Source organism: Coptis chinensis, chromosome 9 (assembly GCF_015680905.1).
Source record: "Coptis chinensis isolate HL-2020 chromosome 9, ASM1568090v1, whole genome shotgun sequence".
In the NCBI taxonomy this organism is placed as follows: domain Eukaryota; kingdom Viridiplantae; phylum Streptophyta; class Magnoliopsida; order Ranunculales; family Ranunculaceae; genus Coptis; species Coptis chinensis.
In genome coordinates, this window is record NC_141464.1 from 52,644,537 (window position 1) to 52,660,026 (window position 15,490).

The window sequence follows — 15,490 nt, forward strand, 5'->3', positions numbered from 1 at the left end:
TGAACACTTTAGTCCATTTGTGTTGAACACGTACAATTTCTTGACATCTTCTTTCCCCTCCTACGAACTGGGAAAAAGGATATCCTTCAACTTAAAAATAACAAGTTGTTCATCAGAGAGTACTTAGTCAGTCATTTCCTACTTGCACGTACTATTATCTCAAACTCTCCACTGCACAGCTTAATGTACATTAGGTCCTACCTCTTGTCAAAGAAAAGTATATGTGGGGTCATACTCACGTGAACGCCACATCTCTCCAATAGTCCAATAGTCCAATGACGAAGTCAGCCGCCACAGGTCCATCTCCTGACCCCTCCCTCCTGTTAATAAAAGCCAATGCCTCTCAAATTGTTGGTAACCACACTTGGACACTTAACATGAAGCTCCCAAAATCTCAAAACCAGAAAAGCATTCCTAAGCGGTACAAGAACCGTCTTACTGAGGAGCAATTAAGACTCTTAGAAGCTAGTTTTAATCATGAGAAGAAGCTTGAACCGGAACGAAAGTTTCAGCTTGCTTACGAGCTTGGTATGCCACCAAAACAGGTTGCTATCTGGTACCAGAATAAGCGAGCAAGATGGAAGACACAAAACATCGAACTCGACTACAGGGCAATTCAGCTCAGGCTAGAGAGTGTCTTAGCAGATAGAGGGAGGCTTCAACGGGAGGTCGGGAGGCTTAGCGTGGAGTTACAGAAAGCTCACGAAATACTACTTTCGCTGAATTTAACTACACCTCCTCTTAATTCAGTCTCTACGTCATGCGAGGAAGATGGCAGTTCGAGTTTTCCTAGTGATGCAAATTGCCATTGGAAGAATACTGAGGTCTTGCAGGTGGAAGACCTCTATGCTTGTCTGATGGGGAGAGGATCAAGCTATGATGTTAAATAACAATAGCAGTCTCTTCAATCCATCAAATTCAACACATTGAAAAAGAGAGTGAATACAATAAAATGTTATATGTGTAACCTGAAAAAGCTTGAAGTGGAAAATGTAACAATACATTTCGCCTACACTTATATCTACGGCAGTAAGTTGGTCTCTACTGTATTAGTTTATCTTTACATACAGAACATGCAGAATAGGCTAATTTATTCGTTTTTCCTTTGCAATAAAAAAATCGATCTGCCTATCCAAAGGTAGTTTAACTTGGGCGTCTCAGACAACTGAAATGCAGTATAATATAAATTATTCACTTTCGTTTACAAGTCTGTTTATTGCAAATTTATTGATGTACTACACCTTTCGGATGATGTCATAACAGGGATTTACACTAAACTAATCTCTTCCATTCCCCAATTGACCTGATACAAATACAGTAGTGAGTAATTGATATGTATACAGTCATGTTTTTTTATAAACAGCTGATATAGCTCAGTAGTATAAGTGTATAACAGACACTGTTGGAAATATGTTACATAAACAATTTCCCATATTTGTCCGCCAACTTTGATATCTTGGTTCTATATCGGTGCAAGTACCAAAAAAGAATAGAAAGGTGCCCATCTCTCTGTATCATAGCAGTATGCTAATTCTGCTCTACACCTCCATCAGTTTGGTTGCTTGTAGAGAGTAGAGACTATTAGACTATATATCACTATCTGGCCTTTAATTTGGTTGCTCATTAATTAATACTGAAATTAATCTGCCCTTTTCGGTTTTCAAATGTTATTGCCTTATTGGAGATGCAAAATTTGAAACACATGAAACACATTGGAGACTTAAAACATTTATGGTAATCTATAAAAAAAAAAAAAAAAACATTTATGGTAGAAGAAGTTAGCCCCAAATTTCTATTGAAGTCAGAAGTAACAATAAAAGTGGAAATGAAATATATCTGGAACGAAGAAGACCTATTGATATGACTATATGAGAACAAATTCAGAAAAAGACCCACAAAATATAAGTTGTCAATCTATTGCTCTCATAAAATGATCCTCCGAAATAATTTATGATTAAGTACTAACTCCGAGCACCACTAGCTAATAGAGATACAGCTAATTCAAGACTATTTTCACAAATGTACTCTATCTGCCCCCTGCCCTGACCCCCCACCCCTATATATTTCCCAAATGTCTCTTTCATTGCCATTACTATCGATATTACCACGTCAACTCTGTTATATAAGTGGCCGAATGAAGAGGTTATATGGGACAACTTTGACAGACGGACACTTTATTGTGAATTTGTAATATGGGACCTTGTAATATATTACAAAAACGAAACTCTGACGATGAGCTGACAAGGACTGTAGAACTGACTAATGAAGATATGATTCTGAATCCATTACGAGTAAGTGTGTTTGTTTAGGGGTATTATCCACTTTGTTGGAATGTCTTAGTCCATAACTCCAAATTGATGCTCTTACCCACTTCGTTTTCTTTTTTAACGACAAATGACTAGTAAACATGCTCATACTGCCCTCAATAAGGCGAAACAAAAGAAAACCAGAAATAGCAAGTGTCCATTTCAAACTACACTAGATTGTTCCCAAGTCCCATTTTTTGAGTGAAAATCACTGTTAAAACCAGCGATATTTTTTTATTCGGGTGAAACGGAAAATCAATTTTCGAGTGAAAATTATCCTCATGAATAAATGACCTGGATTTGAAATAAATATTTTCCGAATTTATCATTTTTGTCGTTTTGCTATGAATAATGAGTATTCATACTTTATGCTGATGTATAAACAATGATTGTCCATACCCAAATAGGTGAACATACCTCATACAATATATTGATGTAATTGTTCATAACTCATATTGAGGTATAAATAATGATTGTTCATATTCCAATAGGTGTTCTTACAGATCTTACATTATATTGAGGTATGAATATTGATTGTTCATACCCCAAATAGATATGAACAATGATTGTTCATACCTTATGTTGATGTATGAACATTGATTGTTCATAGCCCAAATAAGTATGAACAATCAGGGACCGATCTTTTGTTGGACCAGTAGGGCTGGCCCCCCCCTCAATCCTAGATTTAAAAAAAAATAGTAGTGTACCAAAAAGTAAAATTAAAAAGGCCTTAACAAAAGCACGTTTCATTCTAACATCTCTTACCATTCTGAAATTGTAAATTTCTTTTCGTACTATAATTTTTATGAAGTGAACCATCATTTTCACCCAAGGGAAATCTCGGATTAATAGACAACACCAAAAAGTCTCTTCGTTGCTTAATTTGTTGAAATTTTTGCAACACGTTGAAAATGATCTTTGCGAGTTAGAATGGAATTATTAATTCCGATTTCTAATATCTTGATCACGATTTCATCAGGTAGTTCTTCCATCAATTTTGCGTCTTTCATTATTGTTTTCACACCCTACAATTGAGAACGACGATTAGCTCTGTGCTATTTTATTTATTTTTTGTTATTATACCGCCAATTTTTTATTTTTCTTTTGGTCGTGAATAGCCTTGAGATTTTGCAACCTAAACTTTGCCGGCATAGAGTTGCTTGCATCGAGAGATAGTAGCATTTTAAGGGAGAGACAAATGACGAGGGCAATTGTGAAAGTTATTATGTTATTGGAGTTATATGAATTGATAATTTTTCTTCCAAGTTATGTTTCCATTTTTATGACCGATTGTTTGTGTGTGTGTATGTGTTTTTTTTTTTTGCTAATGATGTATTTATTATATATTTTGTTCATTTTCATATTAAAAAAACTATTACAATGTACTTATAAATGTATTAGGAATTTATCGTCAGTAATCACATTCTGTGGTGCTCTACCTGGATGAATTTCTTGGCTCCGCCACTGTGAACAATAATTGTTCATACTCCAATAAGTGTTCTTATTAATCATACATAATGTTGAGGTATGAACAATCATTGTTCATAACTCATGTTGATGTATGAACAATGATTGTTCATACCCCATACCCTAAATAAATCAATCATATTCCAATAAGTGTTTTTATTGATCATACATTATGTTGAGGTATGAATATTGATTGCTCATACTCCAAATAGGTATGCACAATTATTGTTCATATCTCATGTTGATATATGAATATTGATTGTTCATACTCTAATAAGTGTTTTTACTGATCATACATTATGTTAAGGTATGAACAATCAACAATGAGTGTTCATAACTCATATTAAGGTATGAACAGTGATTGTTTATACTATATATACCGGATTGTTTAGGTTGGGCCGGGCCGTTTATTATTTCGTTTCGTACTAAGGGTATATTTGACTTTTCATCTACCTGAGCCGTTTTTAATTTGTCCTGTATCTTCTAGAGTTCCTCCCCCTCTTTCGTGACTTTGCACAGCCCAATGCATTTTGGGATCCACTAACTTTGCATGGCCTGCTTTTCTTAGTTAGAGTGTCCATTTCAGAATGCACCAAAGTTCTAAACATGTCCTTTGTCTTGACTAGTTCATAGAAGTGTGATACAGACGGTTCAGTTTACACTTTTGAGTTTGAGTGCCCAACAGGTATCCAACTACTGAAAAAAAAAAAAGGGCGCTTTTACATTCTGAACTAAAATGTTAATGTGGTATCACACAAGGAAAGCTTACAGAAGTACGCCACAATCAGCATTCAGAAAGTTCACAGCAACTTCTTCAGAAGAAGCAGAACTCATTGTAGCAGAGGTGGGGACTCTATTGGCTAAGGATCTCGGTGTTATGGGCTTATGGCAGTGGAGCTGAGGGTGATAACCAAAGTGTCATTAGAATGCTAAACTCTCCTTTACAGAATTGCAACTGGAAGTTTAGTAGTATCATGACTTTTATTCTGTCTAATTTGGAACAATGTTTAAGATTTAATTTTAATTGGGTACCTAGGACTTTTGTAGGGGGGCGCTCATGAGTTAGCCAGCTGGGCTATGAAACACATAGACATGAGTACCCTTCCAAGTTGTATTGCATATGCTAACGTAGAAACTATTACGCTATAAATAAAAGAGAACCAAAAAAGAGTACGAATATCCCCTGAGCCGATTTGCTCATGAACACTAAAAACTTAGAGAAATAAAGTTATATCTTATGAGAACGTTAAAAATGTTCGATGGAAAACACAACACAGACTCCGTATCAAGGGTCCTGTAAGTATAGAATCAAAGTGTATTACGATGATGAACTATATACCCTTCAAGCTAATGGCTAAAATGCCGAGGAAAAAATTGTAAAACAAAAATGGGTCTGAATTTTGTCTGGGACTGAATTACTAGGGCCACACAACCATAGAACTGAATCACTCCAAAATCGTTCCAGACTACTGCATTTTCGATGATGTTACCTCAAACGACGAAGTTGAGCTTAGCCAGAGTCAGTTTTTATCAAGTTCAAGCGTCTATCCACAAAGGTCCAACAAATTACACTAGAACGAGACATAGAAACTCTATACGAAATAGGCGACAACTCTATACGACAGATACAAAAATTTGAATAAGCAAATAATCAAAAGCTAGTTACTACAGCGATTCTCAAAATAGTGTAATTCTATAGATACACCAAATAAAATAAACAGTAACATATGAAGTGTGAGAAGCGGGGTTTGTCTTCCATAGTATTGAGAAATCAGTCACATTGGTCCGGAAGCAGTAATGAGGCAAGAAATGGAACCCATTTGAGCAATCAACATAATGCTGCTTCGTGCTCGAACTTTTTCAAAGTTACAGATGCCAGCCACTTTATGACTCCAGGAAAACAGCCATAAGATATTTCTATATCTAGAGATCCCAGCTGTTCCAAAAGCTATAAGGTTGATTTCACAGACTTGTCGGTTACATTTTGATTAATGTCTTTGAGAAGCCAATTCTGTTGACTACTATCGTCATCCATTTTGGATATATGTAACTTCTTCCTGTGGTATTTCTCAAGGGTTCTTCGATGGCCAACACTGACATATGTTATCCCTGCTGCCTCAATCTGCTTGTATAGATGGGCCTGAAACCAGAAGTTCAACAATAAGAAGATAGAATCATCTAGTTTACATTTCTATTAATTCTTTTATCCTAAGTAAAGAACACACAATCTTATTTTCAACCCTGTATTTTTCCTTCCATTTGTAGCATTAGCAATCTACAAAATAAAAACTTCCATATATGTAAACAGTAGGGATTAATCTGTAACTTTACATATTCTTTAATTTCATCTCTAGGTATCAGTTGACATAAGCTATATGGAAAGAAAATTCGAAATGAGAACATATTGATCCATGAATCTAAAGGATGCTGATCTGACCAATCAAAATATTCAAGATATTATTGTATCTTAAAGCTGTGATGACAATTAGAACCAGCTCGTTTTAGATCTTAGATGTCCAGATGGTCACATCTCATCTCATAGTGTTTGTCACATTTACAAAAGGGTCGGTGCACTCAGGAACATGCTGAACACAGGAATGAGATGAAACATCAAGGACATGAAGGAAAGGATGCACAGGAACTAGGGATGAAATAAAACGGAAGACATACATAAAGGTACATCAAACTAATTGCAAAATAAAGAACAGCAAACCAGTTAAATACTTTTACCATTGTAAAGTCAAAAGTGCATATGACTGACTTTTTTCCTCTCCTTTTTATTTCCCCCCTCAAGTAACATACTAACATGTCACATTTAGGGAAAATAAGTTGGCGATATTAGAAAACTGGTCATCGGCAACAAACTTGGACTGTTTCAGTTCAACTGCAAAAGTTGTCCTCAACAAGCAAATCCAACAATCCCATGATACCCTTTATTTTGGACCATAATCAATTTTCTCCTTGATAAACCCAATTCTAAGACGATTATATTTGTGCTGAAACCACAGTTTACTTTTGTAAGTATGAATTTCAGAAAAAACTAATACACTGTGCTACTCTTCAACCCCTCACCCTAAGGTCCCTAATCATTGCCAGAAGGGTGAAATTAGTATCTCGAACCATATCAACCGCGAAAGTCACAAATACTCCTACTCCTAATTTTTAATCCTTTTTGTTTGTGCTAGAGAATCCTATTCCCACTTGCTAAAGGTAAAGAACTATACCCTATCATTTAGGGTTTGCTGAGCTGTATGAATTTCAAGAGAATTAAGAAAGAAAACTAAGTTTGTTACAATATTTCAACAAATTAGTGATTAACAACTCAAACTAAAATGGACATGTAAGTGTACAATGAGTATGCTACACGGGTAAACTACAAGTTCCTTTTTTTTTGTTTTTTTTCAAATAAAAAGAGCAGATAACACCCTCAGCTATTGTTCAAACACAAGCAGATGACAAAAAACGTATCACTACATACCTCATTGGTTTCATCTAAAGCACTGGTGGATTCATCCAATAAAACCAATTTTGGCTTCGAAAGCAACAAACGTGCAAATGCAAGGCGTTGTTGCTCACCAAGGGAAAGAACGCTGGACCACTCATTTGTAGAATCAAGGCCATTAAAACGATATAGAATATAATCCAGACGGACATCAACTAGAACCTGGATAAGATCTTCGTCTTTGGGCTTCTTTAGCCCTATAGCCGCATTTTCCGAGCTTGGTTGCTGAGATAAGATAGACAGGGAATCTGGGAGTGGGTATGACCGTTGGTTGTCAGCATTAGCTCAAAACAGATTTTGGAATGGTACTATTTAGGAATATATACAGAAAGATGCATACCAGGAAGTTTGGTACTTTCGGCAATGGGAAGTGAGCCCTCACTCCATGTAGGATAAAGCAATTGCTGCCGAAGTGTTCCCAAGACCATATATGGTCTTTGAGGGAGGAAAAATATTCCCTTAGCTCTTCTGTTTTCAGAAGATACTTCTTGAGGTCTGTCTGAAGAAATGGGCAGTTGTTGATCTTCAACATCTCTCATATAGAAAGTAATTGTCCCTCCCCCTGTATTCCAAAGACCAGCCATAGCTCTTAACAACGAAGTCTTCCCACTCCCACTGGGACCCATGACCTGTTAGAACCGTAACTTTATTAATACCTTTGCAGCAAATGGCAATATGAAGAAGAGATGGGAAGCTTACTGACCAGTAAGTTATCCTTCTTGTTGATCTCCAAGGATAAATCCTTTATTAGAGTACTTGACTTTTTCGGCGCTTGCAGTGTCAAATTCTCAATGTTTAGCAACTTATGACACTTTTCCAGAAGAAGAGATCCATTTGATTGAAGGTAAGAGGAACTCTGCACACTGCTATATACAACAGAAATTTTTTCTGATGCTTCAGTCTGCTGTTGAGAGCTGTCATCCAGTAGGTCATCAAATTCACCTGTATTTCGAGAAGATGGAGCTTAATAAATACTGAACTCGTAGACATCATGAGAAGCTATAGATCATATTAACAACACTATGAAATATAATCATCTAGTTCACGTTGACCGTGCATCCGAGAAAATGTGCTACTAATTGTCAGATGCGTTTATAGCAAATATGTTTCTCTCTAAGAACGGAGACCTCTTCTTTGTGACATAGAACAGTTCATTCACTCAAGATCAACAGAATTGGAGTTGGTATTGGTTTCACCTTATTAAGTATTTAGTATAAAAAACATATAATATAACTAAGTTACATTGACATGGATGTCTGTATCTGACACGGACACAAAGTGTCTGACACGGTAAAATATAAAAAATGGAGGTAAATCACATACAATATGTGTCCGACACGGATTATCTTTGAAATATGGCGCGGTCCATGTTACATAGTAATATAAGAAAGAAGAATATATTACCTAGTCGATCAATAACAGCTGAAAAGGCACTTATTGCCTGAAATTGGTAAACTATGAGGGAAAAATCCCCCAGAATATGATTAAATGCTGAAACCGATTGATTTATGACCCCAAATTCAATTTTTCCAGAGAAATACATAGGAGCAACAACAGCAGCAGGAAGTATCTGAATCAGGTACCGATAGCCATTGGTGAAGAACTCCAAATTTCGGGAAGAAATCAACAGTTGCTGCAGATAACAGTAAACTAAAATAAGATTCTAAAAAGGAAAAAAATGGCAGTTTTAAGAACATATATCAATTTTTTTAAGAACATATATCATGTTGCAGCCATTCGGAAGATGTCTGTAACACATGTCATTCGTAATGTCTGATAAGAGCATGAAATGTTTGAGATGAAACCACATGTCTATTCGCATGTTTAGACACAAAGAACACAGTGTCTAACAACAAACCATTGAGCATAAACATTTCTAATAGCAAACCGTGGTCCATGGCTATGTATAGCATTTCCATATATCACTGAATGGAGGAGGTGTCATACAAATCTTCCTTAAGGAAAAGTCTTGTTACCAAAAAAAAAAAAACCAACAACATAAGCAATGCACACTATTCCAACATTTAGTCTTATTATGTCAGAATAATTACTAGAGTGTCCTGCATCACAGAATATTATAGATTTATCCAAACTCGGCAAAAGGGATGATGTGCAGCAACAAAATCACAAACAATAGAATTACTTAACAAGAAAAAGGGGACCTCCATACACTTAGGTTTTCAAAAGCACTTTTGAAACGCTGCAACAGAAGCTGCATCTCATTTTCTTCCCCACCATAAAAGGCAATTGATTCAGCATTTTCTCGAACACGTACGAGACCGTAACGAAAATCTGCTTCTTTCTTCTCTTGCAAGAAATTCAATGTTACTAAACCCTGAAAATAGAGGGAATTTTCTTTTGTTAATTTGGAATATAATGATTTTGCCAACAATGGCTTCACTATAGATTTAAATTTGGGTTCCAGAGAATAGCGAGATTACCCTTCCAAGATATACACTAATAGCTGTTCCACCAATAGAGTACGCAAGAAGTACACCAAATAGCGGAGGATAGATTCCATAGAGGATGTTACTAAAAGATATCAAGTCTATGGCAGCATTGAAGAATGTCAAAGAAAATGATAGCGCTGTTCCAGTAAAGGAACTTAGATCGTCAACAATCCGCTGGTCTGGATTATCGATCATTGATTGTGATTGGATCGTGTAAAATGTCTGATTCTTAAGGTAGCGTTCTATGTAGTAGCTCGTCATCCAAGAACGCCATCTTAAAGCAAGTGTTTCTCTTGCATAATCTCTCAAAACGAAAAACTGCACGTGGAAACATTAAAATTAACATAAATAATAAATCCTGACAGAGATTAAAAGGAGTCCTATTGAAACCTGGTGTAATTCAAACAACAAATACATTCATTAAACTCTATTTATTATCGGAAAAAAAAAATCATTAAACTCTACTCATAATACACTCTATAAACATTTCAAAAGACAACCAGACGCTTCAGGAGGGGAGAGGGGAGAGAAAAGTTGGATTACATATATATTGTAAACAACCAAGCTAAAAAGTGATTTATGATTTTAATTGTTAGTTGGCATATTCTTTATTGCTAGTATTGCCAATCTAATAGCCTAAGCTTGTGAGCTTCTCTGTCTTCTTGAATTTTAGAGAGAACGAAAAGAAGGCACTACTGGGACAATAGCTAGGAAATGGTCCTCCATTTGACAGAAAACACACTGTATCAACTAGACAGACTATAAAATTTGACCATCAACCGTGATGACTTGGTGCCTTTGGTACTTGGACATGCTTTTGGATGTTTATGGATACAACATGTTACAAATAGCATATAAGTAGTAGACGTGCTTTTTAGGATTGAACTAAATGATACTTATGTTTTTCTCTTCAATGTCACCCGGAAAGAAATTCCTAAGGGTAGCTTGAAGGCTAATGGCAAATTGGCAATGTCATTATGTTTATTTTTCTATTTATTAATAGTGAGAGAAAATATATTATAAACCAGAAGGAGGTGAGAGCATACTCAAGATGAGCATAGGACGACGGACCACTAGTGTGAGACCAAGTTTTTGGGGACTTGTTCACAAGGATTTTGCTGTGATGGGAGGAGCTAGTTATATGGAAGATGAGTAATGAGAAGACTAGAAGGGATTGGTTTGATAGATGAGCTGACCCACTAAAGGTGGCTGCCTATGTATCCGTACAAGTGGAATCAAGTCCTTGTTTCATAGTTCATAAGTGTGAAGAATGTTCCTTACTTCCTTATATAGACCTACTGTCTTTACGGTTTCTTGCCTCTCTAATCTACTGCCGCATGGCCAGCGTTAGAGGGACCAAGATCTTCTACACTGAATACCCTCTTCGATCTATCTCAGATCTAGATAGGTATGCGTGCTGGACTCAAGTCGCTCTAACCGTCCAGGAAATCCACTCCCCGGACTGTGTGAGTCCTAGTGTCCATCTTAGCAAGGTCTACTGGTCTCTGATCCCGCTATAACAGATAGATATTCTGCTCGACCTACCCTTGATCCAGACCGTCTTGATTTATGCACACACAACTAGAAAGAAAGAAGGCCTAATAACCTATTTACTCTTATTTATTAGAAAGATTAATGATTGGCAAAAGTAATTAGTAAAACTTTATCTACAAAAGTAACAAATAAATAATTGCAGCAGTAGGGATGCTATGATAATATGGGTGGGCATTTAGGGGGGAGTTAAAAAGAAGGAAATACAATACCTAAAAGGGAAATGGAGCAATGTGCTCACCGGAATACCACCAGCAAATGCCCCCAAGTAATACAATAGCTGCTTCGAAAACTGTTCTTGATCCTTATCTACCAAAAACAAAACAAATAAATAAACTTTAAAAAATAAAAAAAACAATTAATAAGAATATAATGATAATACTAACTGGCAAGGGCATTGTAGAAATCGCGACCGAGGAAACTAAAGCCGACACTTATTCCAGTAGTAGCTAAAGTAAGAGTGAAAAGAGCAGCAAGACGGAGCCTAGCTTGAGTTTGATCAGTAGAAGACCAATAAGGAGCTGCCACTTTCCAGAATCTTCTTAATAAAGTTGCCAAGTCTGGTCGTCTCTTTTCCACTTCCTTATTTTCTTCATAAGACTGCGAAGAAGAACATTTAATGAGACTCGAACAACTTCTTCTTCTTTGTAAAGGCATTGTAGCTAGAAATGAAGGATGACGTGACAAGGAGGTAAAGTAGGCTTCTTGTTTACTACTATGCCGCGGCGAATATGTAGGTAGAGTGGCAACGGATAACATCATTTTTTTGCGTTCTTCACCTGTAACTAACTGACTAACTAACACTATTTTATTTCGCGGGTTACTTTATTTTAGTATCGTGCTTGTAAATGACGGGATGGGTAGTTGGGACTTGGGATGTTGTGTGCCTCAGATCATTTATCCTCTTCGGTCAACTACAGTTCTGCCACTATATTTTGACTCAAAAGCTTATAACCCAATAACAAAAAGCCCATAAAGCTTGCTTGAAAAATAGGTGTCCAAAGTTTTAGAAAATGAATCAGTCATTGTGAGAAAACAGAGTGTAGTCAGTCACATTATAATGCTAGTTATTTAACAAGTTAATGAAAATGGGAAAATTTTAAAAATGAAGTTCTCTTGCATTACTTGTACATTCTGACACTCCACGCACCCCCTTTAATGGCAGGCCACATTGGGATATGCAACTACAAGAGATGGAACAGGAAAGAATCCTTAAAAGGTTAGCTGGCCCAATGGCACAAACGCCTACTAGGATGAGGCATAGCAGGAATTGAACCGACATCCAAGCAGGTTCAAGAACTATTTCAAAGCCTTTGTACTAGAGTGCCTGTTCGCCCTGCTTTGGAGCCGCCCCTGATTCCCCACTCGGCCACTTATTCCACAACCACCCCCTACTCTTGGTTTGATCACTTGAGTAGGATCTAAAGCTAGCAATGTCATACTAAGTGTGCTTGTTTAGGCAAATTATTGACCTTGTCTTCTTTTCTGACCAAATATGCTAGATTTTTATTAATAAAACCCTCCTTCATCAAAAATTCTCATATTGCCTTAAAAGGCTAAAACAGAAGACAGCAAGAAAATACTCAAAATAGCAAGTGTCCACTTCACAATAGGGCACAGCCCAAAGCATTAAGGAACCCCTAACTTTGCATGGTCTGTGAGTTAGGACTTGGGAGTTTAAAGTGTCCAACTACTTAACATGTTCTTAGTAGTGTGTCTCATATCTGTTTGGATTAGTCAAAGAAGTGTTTTACGCATGGTTCAGTTTAGAGTGTCCAACTAACTGAACACTATGAACTCAAATGTTACTGTGCTATAACACAAGGAAAACTTGAAGAAGTAAGCATATCCTTAAGCTGCTTGACTCTCAGACACTAAAAACTTCAACAATAGAGTTCTACCTTAAGAAACATTAAGAGTATCTAAGGGAAAACGGAACTCCTTTTTTCATACTTCTGCATAAACCCAAGGATAGAGATGGGCAGAGAAATGTTTATAAGAAATCACTAATGGAGAATTTCGTGTCTAAAAATTAAGCTCGAGGTGCCTCTGAACCTATTCAATATGAATCTCCCTGATGAGGACTGAGGAGATTTAATCTACTAATTTCAAAACCTAAAACTCTCAAGACGAAGTTTATAGTGCCCACCTTCAGTCAAGATCCTAAACTCTCTTTCAAGATACCCAAACACCATCAAGAGCTCCAACATTTTTAATTTAGGTGTATCCCTGTTAATCACTCGGTATCTAAGTAGGGGAGATATCATGTACTACCCCTAAGCTTTTTTGCTCTCACACACTATTGACTTCAAGAAATATACTATACTATCTTATTGAAGGTTAAGAATATCCAAGCCTCCAAGGGTATATACAACTCCTGATTCTAGATAAACCCAAGCACATAGAGAATGGAGATGGACAAAAGTTTGAAGGGAAAACTGATGGAGGATTTTGTGTCTAAAAGTTAAATGCGAGGTGCACCTGCTCAATTTCAATCTCCTGGACGAGGAAATTGAATATACTAGTTTGAAAGCCAGAAATTCTAAAGAAGTAACTTTCTAGTACCCACCTGCAATCAAGATCCTAAGCTCTCTTTCAAGATTCACAAACACTATCAGGAACTCCAACATTTGTACCTCAGGGTACCCCCTCTTCCACACTTTCTAGATAACTCCTTGATATATGCTAATGTCTTAGGCCCTATTGTGCTAAGTTTCATTCCATTTCCTATACTATAAGCACAACAGAAGTGAATTCCAGCTAGCCACATTCCACAGCAAGAGTTACATTCCAAATTTCACATTGCACATAGCCAAAGTAATAATAGACATTGCATATAATTATATAAATTAAACCAACCTCGGCATACATTACAGTGTAACTATAAATGCTCAGTCTAATAAACAACAAAATCCTAAAACCAATAAAAACACGCAAAACACAATCACCTGAACAACGAATTCCACCCCGTCTACTTCTTCTTCTTTCTTAAAACAAAAACATCAGTCTCCTCATACGCATACTCCAAATGCAAATGCTCGTGAGGAATCTTCTCAACAACAAAAACATTCCCAACCAATTCCCAAAACAACCTATCAGCTTCAGGGGACCTTACCTGATATCCTAACAAAACAACACCATCTTCCGAAACAAGCATTTCCATAGTCGAAACAAGTGGGCCAACAGTTTCCTCAATGTAAACAACATCAGCAGCAATAACAAAATCAAAAGGTGGGTGTAATGCATTAATCTGATTAACGTTGTTCCAATATAGTTGAGTTGATTTTAAGGTTTTGCCTAGAACTAGTTTGTTTTTTTTAAGGTTGCGCTTTAGTGCGGGCATTACTGGTGCAATGTCTGTTAGGATTATGTTTTCTAGGCCTAGTAAATATAAGCCCATACCTGAAGGCCCACAACCCGAGCCCAATTCGATACCCTTTTTGTTTGTAAAATTGAGGAGGTGGGTGTAGGGTGAAGTGGCGGCGTGTGCTGTTGTTGTTGACCAACGTTCGATGAATTTAACTAGGACTAGTGAACATGGCCAGACTGATGTGCCTACGTGCATTGAATGATTGTCTTGCTCGATTTGAAGGAGTTTGCTGTGGATTGGTAGTTCGATTATGGGGGAGTCTGAAAACTTCATTTTTTTACCTCTCTTTTCTCAAGTCAAACTTTTTTTTTTCCTCCCTCTGAATGGGGATCGGTTGTGTTTTAAAAGGAAATTAAATTTCGAGCAATGGAACAAATATATGGTGAAATATCGTAAATTGTTTTTTATTTCAGGAATTAGTGTTGAAAGTTTCGGACAATAATGTCAAGGTTTAAAATACCTGGTATACTCAAATAACGATCATATTACAATTTTTACACTACACTAATTTGCAATTTTGCATAGAGAGTTCGATTAATGTTTTTTTTTGCTCTTGATGTAGAGTGAAATTGTGAAAGTTTATTTTTTTGTCTTCAAGGAACGAAGTACTGGTGGTTTAAAATATAAATGAATTCCGGCAATGGATTGAAATAATCGGGAAATAACTAGATTTTAAGATTATTATTGAAATTGTTGAGTTGAAATTTTCGTTTCATCCTATCTCCCCATTTAATAGCATTATAGCAATACCAAATCCCAATGGCGAAATATCCCAATTCATTAGGTGACTTCCTGTGTTGCATGGGTACGGCTAAGAACACATCAAGGACACTCCAGAGACACG

At 36.6% G+C, this 15,490-nt stretch overlaps 3 protein-coding genes across 3 annotated transcripts; 1 reads left to right on the plus strand and 2 right to left on the minus strand.

The window, feature by feature from the left end:
• The first annotated feature begins 275 nt into the window (after positions 1-275).
• Positions 276-890, plus strand: LOC147476639 (homeobox-leucine zipper protein ATHB-52-like). Its single transcript, XM_086585784.1, has one exon. The coding sequence runs from the start codon at positions 276-278 to the stop codon at positions 888-890; it is 615 nt and encodes a 204-aa protein (XP_086441910.1).
• Positions 891-5,397: 4,507 nt separating this feature from the next.
• Positions 5,398-12,142, minus strand: LOC147476640 (ABC transporter D family member 2, chloroplastic-like). Its single transcript, XM_086583391.1, has 9 exons — positions 11,663-12,142; positions 11,518-11,585; positions 9,717-10,043; positions 9,446-9,610; positions 8,680-8,908; positions 7,979-8,217; positions 7,616-7,904; positions 7,252-7,523; positions 5,398-5,913 (listed from the first exon to the last, which is right to left on the minus strand). Exons 1-9 carry the CDS (start codon positions 12,036-12,038, stop codon positions 5,722-5,724), a joined length of 2,157 nt encoding a protein of 718 aa, XP_086439517.1. The 5' UTR covers positions 12,039-12,142; the 3' UTR covers positions 5,398-5,721.
• LOC147476641 (S-adenosyl-L-methionine-dependent methyltransferases superfamily protein) lies at positions 11,739-14,984 on the minus strand. Its single transcript, XM_086583392.1, has 2 exons — positions 14,225-14,984; positions 11,739-11,876 (listed from the first exon to the last, which is right to left on the minus strand). Exon 1 carries the CDS (start codon positions 14,917-14,919, stop codon positions 14,248-14,250), a length of 672 nt encoding a protein of 223 aa, XP_086439518.1. The 5' UTR covers positions 14,920-14,984; the 3' UTR covers positions 11,739-11,876; positions 14,225-14,247.
• Between the last annotated feature and the right edge of the window lie 506 nt (positions 14,985-15,490).